The 14,979-nt window shown below is 43.0% G+C and overlaps 1 protein-coding gene across 2 annotated transcripts in view; it reads left to right on the forward strand.

Moving 5' to 3' along the window:
* Positions 1–14,477, forward strand: part of si:ch211-137a8.2 (uncharacterized protein LOC777613 homolog) — a 76,260-nt gene extending 61,783 nt beyond the window's left edge. For both annotated transcript variants that reach the window (XM_041796732.1, XM_041796741.1), the window contains 4 exons: positions 87–317; positions 7,802–7,954; positions 10,082–10,137; positions 10,371–14,477. In XM_041796732.1, coding sequence (XP_041652666.1) covers positions 87–317; positions 7,802–7,954; positions 10,082–10,137; positions 10,371–10,560 — 630 coding nt within the window. In that variant the 3' untranslated portion in view covers positions 10,561–14,477. The remainder of the gene's footprint in view (positions 1–86; positions 318–7,801; positions 7,955–10,081; positions 10,138–10,370) is intronic.
* The last annotated feature ends 502 nt before the right edge of the window (positions 14,478–14,979 follow it).

A 14,979-nucleotide genomic window follows, 5' to 3' on the forward strand; every position in this document is an offset into this window, starting at 1 on the left:
AGCAGCACATTTAAGCTTTCACTCAGAAAACCTACTGCAGAACTATCTGTGATTCAACTTGGTGTTTATTATTGTTTTCTGGACAGCCATTGGAGGGCCGCCATGACCACACCCACCCAGGTCTCTTCTCACCAATAGCGTTGCATGAAGGTGAGGCTTGGCTAAATGGAGACCAGTGGACGTCCTCGACTCCGGATAGAGAGACACTCAGCTTTGACGGCGGGCGAGTGAGAGCGTGGCTAGGTGACCAGAGCTCCGCCCCTCCCGTTAGGAAGACGTCCTGCTGTAAAGCTGTGCAGACTGACGGGGAGGCAGAGGTGAGAGAATTTACTAAAATTTACTCTGTGAACATGAACTTTTTACAAACAGGCTTAAACTGTTTAAGAAGCAATTAGGTCAGTCAGCATTAGTGAAGCTCAGCATTAGTTCATGCGGGACACCGTAGTCATACACCCGGCCATGATCAGCTGACAGCCAGCTAATCCCAATTATCACCTCCCAGCTCCCACAGCCAATCACAGCTATTTCTCTCAGCACAGACAAAGTTTTTAATAATCCTTGCTTGCATTAATGCTAATGCACCATCATGCTGCTACTAGCAAAGCTTCACCTCCTCCACCCCAGCTTCCTCCTTTATAGCAGAAAGCTACACCTCCTCCACCCCAGCCTCCTCCTTTATAGCAGAAAGCTACACCTCCTTCACTCCAGCCTCCTCCTTTATAGCAGAAAGCTACACCTCCTCCACTCCAGCCTCCTCCTTTATAGTAGAAAGCTACACCTCCTCCACCCCAGCCTCCTCCTTTATAGCAGAAAGCTACACCTCCTCCACTCCAGCCTCCTCCTTTATAGTAGAAAGCTACACCTCCTCCACTCCAGCCTCCTCCTTTATAGCAGAAAGCTACACCTCCTCCACTCCAGCCTCCTCCTTTATAGTAGAAAGCCTCACCTCCTCCACCCCAGCCTCCTCCTTTATAGCAGAAAGCTACACCTCCTCCACTCCAGCCTCCTCCTTTATAGTAGAAAGCTACACCTCCTCCACCCCAGCCTCCTCCTTTATAGCAGAAAGCTACACCTCCTCCCCTCCAGCCTCCTCCTTTATAGTAGAAAGCTACACCTCCTCCACCCCAGCCTCCTCCTTTATAGTAGAAAGCCTCACCTCCTCCACCCCAGCCTCCTCCTTTATAGCAGAAAGCTTGTTACACCCTCATATCCAGGCTCATGCAACTATGGATTAATTTCTTTTGAACTGTTTTTTTCTTTATCTGGTACTTATTGTCATTAATGTATCTACCCATATGGGGATTTTAAGCCATGTGCTCTCTAAAAAGTGAAAGCATACTTCTGACTAGCACTAACAAATCTTTAGAGCAGAGCCTTCTCCAAAAGCTCAGACTCAGATGGACTGCTTCACATATCCATATAGGACAGCTCACATCCATTGAAAGTGTTTGGGAAGGGCAGAAATTTTAAAAGGTGTCCAGAATACATCCTAATCAGATGCCCCACTCCTGTGGAATGACCACTTGAACCTGTGATCTCTTTCTTTGGGTCATTACCCAGAGCTCATCACCACAGGCAAGTGTTGGAACAAAGATCACCCAGTAAATTGAGAGTTTTGCCTCTCTGCTTAATTCCCTGTTCACCACAACAGTCCAGTACAACATCTGCAATACTGCCAATGCTGCACCAGTCCAAATGTGAGTTTAAACTTTCATCCAAAAATTCTCCTGCTGTCTGGACTGCTGCAACAGAGTCCTGTCTGGGGTACCCAGTAAAACCCTGAACAGGCTCCAGTATGTTCAAAACCCCACTGCCAGGATTCTCACCAGCACTAGGCCCTGGTTGCCCAGTCCTCATCTTCTTTCAATGGCTCCCAGTTAAGGTCCGCATCAGGTACAAGATCCTCCTTCTGATCGAGAAACCCCTCCATACCCTTACCCCTCAGTACCTCTCTGGCCTCCTTCACTCATACATCCCACCTCAGAACCTCTGCTCCTTAGACACTGGCATCATTGCTCTGCCCGACAGCAGACTCGTGTGTTTAGTCTTTAGTCCTTGGGTCCCATGAAAGGTGCTACATAAACCCAGTCTATTACTATGATTACTAGTATTATCATCAGCTGTTTGCAGGACAGTGAAAATGTGCTAAAACCCTCTGATGCCTTTGTCTGTTTGGATTTGGCGACGAAATTTGGAGACAACCAAGTGTTCTGTCTCCAGTCTTCTTTTCCTGTGGAAGTCAGCGTTAACATCCAGCACATGGCATCACATGAACGTCATCAGTGTGTTAAACCACCTGACCTGACACTCAGGACTGTTTCAGTCACTCACACGCAAGGTTAATAGTAAATAGCTGACCTTGTGACCGCCAACACCACAGTGAAAGTAGGCCTAAGGATGAAGGATGCACATTCATGAACACCGGATGAACTGAGAGTCAGATATGTCGTGTGACATCAAACACTTTCTCTCTTTGTTTTCTGCTGCTGTTTGTAGAAAGCTCGGTCCTCAGCAGGGGGCCTGAGGGCTATTTTTAGACAAACATGCTTTAATAGAGCATGAAAGAGAAATTAAAGGATGATACAATGAAATATTTTCTTACTACAAAGGTACAAGGTTTAAAAAGGTAACCTGCAAACACTCAGAATGTATTCAAAGATGCTATTCCTATCAGCTTCTCATGTTCTCTACCGTCGGTCTGCAATAGAAAGTGGTGGAACAGAGCGTGGCTAGGGATTTAGGGCCCCCAGAAAGAATCTAACCCCTCCCCCAAATTTCCCCATTTATGAGAAATTTTTTTTTTACTATGGTTAAAATTAATTTAATTGCATTATTTTGCAGTGCTGGACTATACCATTTGGACATTTTTAAGGGAGAAGCAGGGGGCCCCCAGTATTTATTTTACTCCATTTTATACAAAGTCAGTATATTTGTTAAAGATTCATTTTGTCGCTTTTGATATAATAAAGACACTAATTACTAAGAACAACAATAGATAAAAACACACTTTTCATTACAGGCTCCTCAAGGGCCCCTCCCTACTGTGGGCCCAGGTAATTGGTGCCCTTTTTTCCCCCTGTGCTACACCCCTGGTTTTTTGTTCACTATAGTCCCAGCCGTGGAGAAAACCCTCTCCGCCCTGATGCACAGGTGATGGCGTGCCAGCTGAGACAGGAATGGATACCTAGACAGGAATGTTTTCCACCACGACAGCGGGATACTGTCGGTGGGCACCGCGGTTTTACTCTCGTACATCACCATGTAGCGAAGCCTCACTTGCCAAACCACCACCAGCGTGTGCACCACCTTGGCGATAAACATCCCCAAACAACCCCAATGGTGGCCATTGCTGCGCCTCTTGGTTTTGGTGTGAAAACTTTATTGTTCATCTCATCACGTGTCAAAACATTTGGTTCCCACATCTACATATGGGTGAAGTAGAGACCAAGGAGAGAGGGAAGGGACCCGATTATTAACAGCTAAAATATTTTAAAAAAACACCCTCAAATAGTAACTTCAGCTTTCGAATATTAAGGAGTTTTTAAATATTCTAATTATATTTCAACCCCAAAATTCGTTCCAACAGCCTTACTCCTGACTGGCCTTAGCATCAGTTTTAGTCTCTGAGGATCTCCACCATCCACGACCACGACTGTGCCAACCTGTCAGCTTAGGAGAAGTACATACGTTCAACCTCATTTTGCCTTGTCACTCTGATTGGCCAGTCATGAATGTGACAGAACGTTTGTCCAATCACTTTCCAAGACTCTTCTAAAAAGTCTTGCCCTTCCCAAAGGCGTTCTATTGGAGCTTTCCCAGATGAATGTGAAATACATCCATGCAGTAGAGATATGTCTCTGAGCTCTGCAGCTCCTCTGACCTCATGGCCTGGTTTCTGCTCTGAAATCATTGTCAGCTGTGAGGCCTTCTATAGAGTAGAGAATCATGTCCAATCAGTTTCATTTTCTACAGGTGGACTCCAGTAGCATCAGGCTGCAACATAACAACATTGAAAAGGAGTCAGGGTCTGAATACTTTCTGAATAAACTGCACAGGCCAGAAAATGTCAAAGGATCATGCAGCTCTAACCGCTATCGTTGACTGAGCTCCATAGTTTCTATCCCCAGATGGGGCCGGTCTCTCTAGTGTTGGCCATAAGGACACATTCATGTTAAACAGTTGTAAGGCTGTATCTTCCTCACTTTATCCAGCATTAAAAGGAGAGGTTCCTGCCAACAGTTCCTGCTAACAGACTCTGATCTCCTCTCTCAGCCTTGATGATCATCAGCCTTTATTTTCTCCACCTATGGTAAAGATGGATTCCTGAATAACTGTCCTCTATCCCTCATCTGTTTTCTAATTCTCCCTCACTTCCTGTTTCTCTCTCCGCCGGCTTCAGTCTTTATTTTCTCTCCCTCTCTCATTACCGCCGAGCCATCTATTTACTCTCCTCTTCCTCCGTCGCTTCCCGGCCCGCCGAGTGAATCCATAAAGTGGTGATTTATGCATCAAGTCTGGCTGCTCTTTTACTGTTGCCATAAAACCAGCAGAGAAACACCCAGACTTCCTCCTTCCCTTCCTTCCTCTTTACTTCCTCCCTCCCACATCTCCGTCTGAGTTACGACCGCTAGCAGATAACGCTCCGTGTACAGGAAACGGATCTACACAGAAGACGGGCAAAGAGGAGGAGAAGTTAGCGGAGGAGTTTAAAATCTGATAACAAAGTGTGCGTGTCCGTGTGCATTATAATTAGAACGATTTGCTGCATAGTCATTTGCAGTATGCGAGTTTGATTGAATGCGTGTTTGTGCGTAATAGCATTGGCACTTTCTAATGGAGGTTCATTACCAACGCAACTATCGAGCGAGCACCAAACAAATTGGAGCAGAAATCAACCTGCAGAAGTGAAGGAGAGATTCAAGAGTTTCATTGATGTTTTGGAGCATAGCAAACTCTGGAGCTGGATTTCAAACTGTCAACAGCTCTGAGGTGACGTTTTGCCCTTCTTAAAAGAGGTCAGCAGCATCTCAGCATCACAGTTTTGCTGAAAAAGAAGCCTGAAAAACATCCAGGAGAATCACTGAACTTTAGTCAGATAGTGCTTACTCCTGGCCAAAAAGCAAACACACATTTGCAGCTTTAACAGGACTGAAGTACACCAAATCAATGACCTTTAACCCTCCAAACCCTGCTGGATTGTCGAAGCTCCCAAGCAGTAGCGTATGCTTTGTCCACAATATCTCAGGAACCATAAGACAGATCTTCTTTGATTTTTATTAATTATTGAATTGCCTTTGTTTATGTGCAGAAAGGGAAATAAACATGGCATGACAGTGAACTACAAGTGCAGAGTACAGAAATGGAAAAACTACAAAAAAAAAAAAAAACATACAGACAAAAAAATGTTGAAAACAACCCTGTGGCAACCCCCCTCTCCCCGTCACTGCCCAACGGGTCTCCATATGTAGAATTAGTGATATGATGATGGGTATCATGACCATGAAAGAACAGAGTTACAGTGATAATACCTTAAGTCTTTCTGCTCTCAGCTGCCATGTTGAAATCATTTCAGCTGAAGCCCTGTGCATGCTTGCCACTGATACTCAATATTAATGATAGCAACAAAAGTGTTTAGAAATGCACTTTTTTGTGTTGTTTTTACTCTTTATTCCGTACAGAAACGTGGTCCGGAAGTGATGAAACTGCTGCTTTGTTGTAGCTTCATCTCAGCTAATTCCTGCACTGGAGGCAGCCATTGCTAACGGCTAGTATAATTAAACCCCGCCCACAGCTACAGCCTCGTTCTCCTTAAGTGATGCTAATTGGTCTAAACTGTGTTTAGTGCGGCACAAACAGTGTGGACTGGACTTTTTCAATGGCCACCTTTAAGTGCATGGTACACAGCTAGCATCGTTTTGGCCGCAATGATACCTGTCAATAGTAAACGCCTATCTATACAGCTTACTTTAAATCAGGGGTTCTCAAACTTTTCAGCCTGCGTCCCCCAAAATAAAAGGGCCAGAGACAGGGGACCTCCACTGAACCTGAAGGTGGTTGAACACAGCCATGCACATTCAAGAACAGTCATATGGAGACAAGTACATACAAAACGTAAATCCTTTTGTTAAAAACAGAATTAAAAATAGCAAAAATGGTGGGAAAGATCGTGAAATTAGATTTTAAAGTGCAGAAATGGGTTAGGAATGCCAGAAATTAAATAAAAGTGGCAAAAAATAACCAAAACATTGCAAAAAGGGTTAAAGTGGCAAAAATGGGCATATTAAGTGTTAAAAGGGAATTCAAAAGTAGCTGAAATGGTGTTAAAGTGGCAAATATAGGTGGAAATTTCTGTGAGATGGGATAAAAAATTGATATAAACTGGCAAAAAAGGGTTAGCTGAGACAGAAATAGTCCTAAACTTACAATAATGAGCTTTTCAAATTGTGAAATGTGACTTTAAAAGTGGTAAAAGGGTTTAATAGTGACAACAATTGTTCAATAGAGCCAACGATAGGCAGAGAGTGTCAAGATTTGGTTTAGAAGTGGCAAAAACAGGCAGAAAAAAATGTGATGGAAAGGGTTAAAAATTGACAAAAATGGGTTTTAAGTTGTAAAATATGTTATAGTTGGCAAAATTGGTGGAAAGTGCCAACAGCGTAATTCAAAAATGCATCTGGAGACCCCCTCTCAATATTTTATCTCATCTTGACCTTTAAACTCATGATTTTTGGTCTCTGTCTCATATATTTGCCTTTTAAAAACTTTATTTTGACTTTTAATTTTGTATTTTGACTGTTAGGACTGATAAAGTTGACTTTTTATCTCAGATTTTAAGCCTCTAACTTATTTATTTAGCATTTATTTGACATGGACACAGTAACATTGATGTTGTGATATTTAATGACTTTGACTTTTTTTTTTTTTTTTTTTTAGAAATCTTGAAATCCTTTTTCATCACTATTTAATTTTCCCTTTCCCCTGAAAACACAGTAGATAGTTTTTTGTTAAATCTTGGCCCTGTTGGGCCCTCAGGTTAGACCTAAATTCAGATTTCAGCCCCTGCTGTGACTGAGTTTGACACCCCTGTCCTAGAAAGTGAGATGATACTCTGAGGCAATCCCATCCCATCCTAGTGATTTTGCTTTTGTCATTCCTGCAACTGCATTCTTTAATTCACTCATAGTTATTGGAGCACCTAGCTGTAAGACAGATCTGTAAGGAATAATTGCAATCTGAAGCTTACCTTTCATCGATCGATTTTTAATCCAGGCCCAAAACCTGTTGTTTATTCAGAGTTCTGCTACAACAAATCCTCAAAGCTAAATCCATGATAATAAAAGGGTTGAGATTCTCCATGCATTCCTGCACAAAAATACAGACGACCAAAACTAGCAAAAACTGGCTTGGGATTCAAAGGGTTAAACCTGTTGAATCTTTATTTTAGCTCTAGCTCTCCGTGTAAACCCATGCTACACACGTACCATGAGGCTGTTATATTTCATGAAATCAGGTTGCTTTAAGGTGGTTTACACATTTTCATTCAAACTTGATCCCTTTTCATCCCTTGCCTCTTCCACTTAGTCCTGCTTTTAGCACCTTCACATAGATGGCTGTCCTGATTCTTGTTGAATGGAGGCGTAGGGCGAGGTTCGAGGTCTATATGATCCTTTAAATGGATATTCTCCAGAAGCACAATCCAACACAAGTGTTGAGAGAAATCTCCCAGAATGCTTCTCTTCTTGAGACGGTTATACACACACTAATTTGAATGTGATGTCATTTATTGCTGCTTATTCTGCAGTGTTTTTTTGATGGAAGCTGCCTTGATGCAACCAACAACCAACTTTGCAATGACCAATCACAGCAGCCTTTTCCTGACTCCTCCTCTTCATTGATGCATCTCCAGGAAGGGTTCACTGACCAACTGAAGCATCAGCGCCAATCAAATCTTCAGGTGAGTTTACGGTATCTATACGAAGATATGAAGGTAGAGTATGCAGCACCCTACAACTAAACACTGGATGAGTTTTTGAGCCTTTGATTCAGGATTTTGGCTGTTACCATCTTGGGTTTTTTGGGTCCTGGTGTTTGGACGATTGGCCTTCTATGGTGGACAAGATGAATCCCAAGTCTCCCAAGTTGTGTCTATGGCATAACAATGTTCATTTATGATGACAGTGTCAGCCAATCATCAATCAGCCTTTGGGTCCAGAGGAGTCTGCTCTCAAATCTTCTAAACCTGAGACTAAGGACAAATGAGAGCAGATGCTACCCATGCCTTTGAATTCCTTACAGAAGCTTTTCTAGCAAGCCTGAAACTTGGGCGACTTTCTGGAGTATTTCACAATTAAATCCTTACCGGTGTGTCCAATATATTAAATGAATTTAATAAATTTTAATCTGTCTTCGATCGTTTCTGCCACTAGCAGCTAATGTTACTACCACGTTGTATTCCACAATGCTTTGTGACAGACTGTGACAACCAATGGCAGGCTGTTCCATCATCACATCATGCTTTATCAAGGTGTGCATCTACATCTGCATAGATCCTGTTAGAGAGAGCCTGCATAGACCATTATGGAGAGATAGAAAGACCTCAGAGCCTGTGATGTGGCCCTCAGAGCCTGTGACTAGCCCTCAGAGCCTGTGACGTGGCCCTCAGAGCCTGTGACGTGGCCCTCAGAGCCTGTGACTAGCCCTCACAGCCTGTGACATGGCCCTCAGAGTCAGTGACTGGAGTCTTAGAGCCTGTGACTAGCCCTCAAAGCCAGTGCCTGGGGCCTCAGAGCCTGTGACGTGGCCCTCAGAGTCTGTGACTAGCCCTCAGAGCCTGTGACATGGCCCTCAGTGCGTGTGACTAGCTCTTAGATCCTGTGACTGGGCCCTCAGAGCCTGTAATGTGGCCCTCAGAGTCTGTGATGTGGCCCTCAGAGCCTGTGACGTGGCCCTCAGAGCCTGTGATGTGGCCCTCAGAGTCAGTGACTGGAGTCTTAGAGCCTGTGACGTGGCCCTCAAAGCCAGTGCCTGGGGCCTCAGAGCCTGTAACATGGCCCTCGGAGCCCGTGATGTGGCCCTCACAGCCTGTGACGTGGCCCTCAAAGCCAGTGCCTGGGGCCTCAGAGCCTGTGATGTGGCCCTCAGAGCCTGGGATGTGGCCCTTATAAAATTGACTCGGGTCCAGGTTGTGTGATGATGATGAGGAGGTCTGTAGCATGGCACTCAGAGTCCGTGATATGGCCCTTAGAGTCTGTGACTGGGGCCTCAGAGCCAGTGACATGGCCCTCAGAGCCAGTGAAGTGGCCCTCAGAGCCTGTGACGTGGCCTTCAGAGTCTGTGATGTGGCCCTTAGAGCCTGTGTTGTGGCCCTATGAGTCTGTGAGGTGGCCCTCAGATCCTGTGACTGGGCCCTCAGAGCCTGTGATGTGGCCCTTAGAGCCTGGGATGTGGCCCTTATAAAATTGACACGGGTTCAGGTTGTGTGATGACGATGAGGAGGTCTTTGGCCCTCTGGTTGTGAGTGTCCCACCCCTGGGCAACTGGGTAGGCAATAAGAGTGTACTTTGTCGAACCATGCCCAATTCAAGGGGACCATAGATGGCTTAGAGTTCAACCTCTAGTGTACTAAATTTTCATTTTCACAGCAAGCTGCTCATTTTCAAAATGTCCCCCTTGCTGTGAAAAATGAGCCAAATAAAATATGCCCTGGGACTTCACTCAAGTTTGACACCAGCTCTGTGTGGCTGGTTACAGAAATTTTAGCTCTGCCAAAGGTTGCCATTTGGATTTGAATAAATAATCAGCAGTGATTTTGAGCTCTTAAGTTGTAGGTTTCCTTCAAAGAGGCTTTTTGTTTGAGATAAAACAACTGGGACTGCGGCAGATTTCATGAGTGAGGAAAAAAGTGTAAGAACTATGTGGTAGTGATTTATTGATTGGAATCTATTTAGCACAATCCACATAAATAAGAGCATAACATTAGTGTGTGTAGAAAGGTGTTTTTCAGCTGTTTATGTCCTTTTAAGTTTTCAGTGTGAAATGCCTGAAGCCAGTGTGGACTAACAGGAGATTTTCTGTTCTCCAGAGTGAAGAGGAGCAGTCTTACTGTGAAGAATCTGAGCGCTGTTTCTCTGGACAAAGGTGAGGAACACAGAAAGGGTTAAAGTTATGAGCAGAAACAGGAGGGATGCTATTTTAACTGGTGAAAGTTACTAGACTGTTGGATTGATTTTGAAGCTGCTATTTTAATGTGGAAAATTGTTGCAGTAATTAAACTTTCCTGACTGACTTATACTTTTTGTTCTTGACGATTCTGTATTTGTATTTTTTAGCTGTATTAGAAACCTTCTCCTCCACCTCTTCCTTCTCCTTAGTGTGACCTCCAGCAGCAGAGCCCCCTCCTCCTCCTTGCTGTCCCCCACCTTCCTCTACCTCCTTGCATCTCTTCTCTTCCTGGGCTGTCTGATCTGGGTCGTCCTGGAGCCGCCGTGTCAGCGCAGCAGCAGGATGCCCCGGAGCTTCCACCTGGCGCTCCGATACGTAAACGGGCCACCGCCTACCTGAGGACCTCCCGGAGAATCTCCTGACAGTTTAGATGAAGCACTTTCCACACACTCTACAGGACCAAGGTGTGCAGCTCATCCTGTGGAGCTGGCACAATGCCAGATTCATGACAGAATTTGTTTGAAATTTAGGACGGAAAACTAAATGATGTGAATTTGGATTAAAGGCATCACAGGGTGAAAAACATACTTTAAAAATCACAGGAACAGAAGCTCTGCTCAGTTTTTCCACTCTTCATTTCCTCCATGATGATGGAGCAACCATATGATGATTTAGTTAGTTTTCTTTTAGTGCAAGCCGTGTTTCAGGGGTTCTCTGGCAGCAGTAGGTTCAAGTGAAATCCTTTAGAACTGTTACTGGTTTATCCGGATGATGAAAGGCACAGATGAGGAGTTCTGAAATAAATCAATAAATTCTAACAAAAGAATGCAGAACTGTATGTTTCTGCAGGAAAACCAGCTTACAACAAAAGCAAACCTTTCATGCCATTTAAAGTTTGGGACTTTTTTCCTGTTGTGCAAAGACAAATGCTGCAGACATTAATACCATAAAGTGTTTCAGACTGGGTGTGTGGGAGCTGTGTAACAGCAGCCTGATTCAAGGATTTTAGGCTGCCATGGTGAGCATCACATCTTACCCTAAAAATCCACATACTCTGTGCAGGTTTCTGAATGCACTCTGGAGCAAAGCGTCCCAGTCTTAATGATTCCATAACAACCGCCACACTCCGTCTCCAGGACTTTCCAGAAGTGCCGTTTTGCTCTGCTCTGAGACATGCTGAAGCCCGACACGGACTCATAGATTTTTAAAACTTGACCTGTAAGTTTCTGGGAAGTGAAATCCAAACTTTGCATCTTAACACACTGGATATGTTGGAATAAGGTTGAAAACGTGTTCACCTCCTTCCTGACTGGGTTTAATTTGGGCAGGATAAATATAGGAGCCCATCACATCACTGGCACACAATGGGGAATGACCTCGCCCCCCTATCACTACAACAATGTAAAATCACAGAGCAGCTCATCTCATTACAGTCTGATGTGAGCCAATCTCACTGCCTTTAGTGAAAGTTAACATCCAGCTACATGCTGTGTTTATGTTCACTGTGAGGTAAATTTCCTAAATCTGTCAGCCACGGTGGACTACAAGTCCATTAAAGCATCATAAAAGAGAGGTTTGAGCCAGAAAACAGTCGAATTAAAGCCTCCAATGCTGATCAACATCGAAGACTTTTATTTTGAGCAAAATCAGGAAATGGGGTGTTTTCAGCAGCATCAACAATGACATCTCATAAACAGGAGAGAGAGATTCAAAAGCAACAAGCTAAATCTGGCTAGCTGTTAGCTACATGCTACATCCATTTTGGTCGAATTTTTAGTCTGGCTCGCATTTTTGTCAACTGGATTGTGATATATTTTTCAGGATTTCTTATTGATCACTCATGTTGTTGCCATATGTTCCAAATTGTTGCCCTTTATCAAACTTTATGCTTCTGGTTTACCATCATGGCTGTGTTTGTTGTGCTTCCTCCTTGCTTCCTGATTGGCTGTCATTCTGTTCTGAGTTGGCCTTATGAACACAGGGCTGTGACGGCGAAAGCTGGAGCAGTCATGCTCTGCAGCCGTCATTCAGCAAACACACACCCCGTCTGAAACTGCCATGTGGCAATGTGATGAAGATGCTACACAATCCTCATTCAGGTGCAAAACAAGATCATATTCCAACCTTGATCTTGTAAAATCAGGACTTTTTCATATAAAACTGCTGACTTTTCTTGCAGTATCATGACTTTATCCCCACAATCTTACTATTTTTCTTCAACGTGATCCTAATGGAGTAGTTTAGGAATAAGTCCTAAAATGCAGAAATTAGGTAGCATATTACCCCCTGCAGCACTCGTCTGAAAGTCTACGGGATTTTCAACTGAGATTTTGGTTAAATGCCCACTTTTGAATTTTATGTGTTTTCCATTCTTGATAAAGGTGCTTGCTAAAAGCCAGCTAAGTCATCACACCTCCCTTATCCATGGTAGAAATATGCGGACGATGCTGTTGAATTCACTATACTGTGTTAGTTCAATTTAGCATATAGCATTAGCTTTAACTGTCATCAATCATATCTACGAACCAAATATGATGCTTATTGATTAATGAAGAATATATTTATGAACAAAACCTGTAAGTTTCATAAACTTTTACTGGAAACAGATCTTTTTCCAGCCGTGATATAGAACCCCATAGATCAATCCTATTGGCTCGCCGTCGAGGTAACACGTGTGATGCTAACTTCTGGGTTTCACGTCATCACTGCACCACTCAGGCTGATGTAGTGACTCACTTTGTTGTGGTCTTAGATAAAGCCAATTCCATTTGTTAAAATAGATGTATAAAGTGCTGTTATACTGCTGTTTGTGCTACTGTAGCTAATGTAAAGGATGCAGCTCATAAGCTAGACTGGTGCGTTGCATTTATAGTTTTTTAACTGCTATTGGTATGAAGTTTTTTTCTAAAAATGAATCACTAACTGCCTTCTTGAACCTTAACAGCACTTCTTTTTGAATATTAAGATGTTTTGTAACAAGTCTATCAGCATTAACAGAACAGAGTGACTTATTAAGAAAAGACCAAAGTCCATAAAGTTTAACAGACTGTTCCTTTTTTACTGCTGGCCTTTTTCTGAACCATAAAGGCTCTCAGAGAGAGAGAGCTCTTCTTTTTTAGTTGAAGTTCTCTTCTATAAGACAAATCTGCCTGCAGAGACTTAAAACCTGCTGCACAGAGATTATCTATCACAGCCCAGATCCGGCCTTTATTTATCTCACTGAAAGTTTGCTTATTGTTGTTTGTGTGAGTTGCTACAGTCGCTGTTGCTCTTCCAGATAATTTCAGCAGGCCTTAAAGTTAAAGCTTACACATGATGGATTATCTGCTCTGCGGTTAGTTTCATGTTTCTGCAGGTTGAATTTAAACACAGGAGTATTTCTGTCCTTACTGTGTGGAGTGTTTGCACAGCTGGATGTGTTCACACACGTATCCTTCCTAGTTTGACATTATCAGATGGATGTTTGGGATTTACACTGGAGATGAGTGTATAGTGGTATTTATGAAGGAGTCTGAGCGAGACAAACAGATGTAAAGACTCAGAAAAAAACACGATATGTTTTGATTTCTCTTTCCTTGTTCCTCCTCCATGTCACTGAAAGTGGCAGAGAGGAGAGCAGGGTGGGGATGAACAGCTCTGTTTTACTGGCATGTTGTCAGGATAACACATTAAGAATAATCTTGAGAATCAAGCTGATTTCGTCCCCGACATTGCATGCAGTAAGGATGCTGTCAGGGGCAAAAATAGGAACTTTCCCTGGAAGATCTATGATTTTACCGCCACATTAGGAGTTTAATTTTCTTACATTGTAGCATGTGGCTGCAGCATTTCATCTCTCTGCAACGCTTTGATCAGATAATATCTAACAATAGGCCTTATTCCTTTGCTGCTATGATGTGGCACTATAGCTTTCATTTTATGGGTTGTATTTGACAGTCTGGTCCACTGGACCCAGGTTTGAAAATACCAAAACTCCTCAGTACAGAGGGTGCTGCCTTATTAGAGCTGTCCATTTAAAAAAATGAAGAGTAGAAAAGAGGAGCAGTTTGATGTGTCACTTAATGAAACCCACATGTCTGGATTCCTCAGGGGGAGATGTCGGTCCAGGTTGCATAAAAAGTTAATGTCAGGAGGATTCATGTGCTTTAAACCTGCCTGCAGACCTCTGCATGAAGATGACAAAGATGTGTGTGAAAAGACTTTAACAGAAATCATTAAAAAGGAACTCTGTGACTTAACTGCCTGCCGAAACATTTCTCCTTTCATACCTGCTCTTTCATGGTTGTTTTTGTACATGTTTGAAAATAAAAATGAAAAGAAATAAATGGAGTATGGAAAAATATATTCAGTGTTTGAGATCCTTCTGTTAAATTGATCAGAAAATCCATTGTTTTTGCTCCTTTAAAAAAATGTATTAACATTAGCATTAATTAACATAAGGTGCAGAAAAATTAGCACAGTTACTAGATAACAAATGAGTAACATAAGTTAAAGTGCCTTCTAGGTTGCCCTTGGATTGGATTTAACATGATAAAGTGCTTTCTAGAGTTCATCTTTGATGGGACAAAACTTGATAAAGGGCCCACTAGGGTGCCCTTGGATTGGATAAAGTGATTGGTAAAGTGCCCTCTACAGTGCCCTTTGATTTGATAAAACTTGATTAAGTGCCTTCTAGGATGCCATTTGATTGGATGTAACATGCTAAAGTGCCTTCTAGAGTTCATTTTTGATTGGACAAAATTTGGTAAAGTGCCTTCTAGGGTGCCCTTTGAGGGGACAGGACTTGTTAAAGTGCCTTTTAGGGTGCCATTGATGGGA

This window comes from Cheilinus undulatus, linkage group 2 (assembly GCF_018320785.1).
Source record: "Cheilinus undulatus linkage group 2, ASM1832078v1, whole genome shotgun sequence".
Lineage (NCBI taxonomy): Eukaryota > Metazoa > Chordata > Actinopteri > Labriformes > Labridae > Cheilinus > Cheilinus undulatus.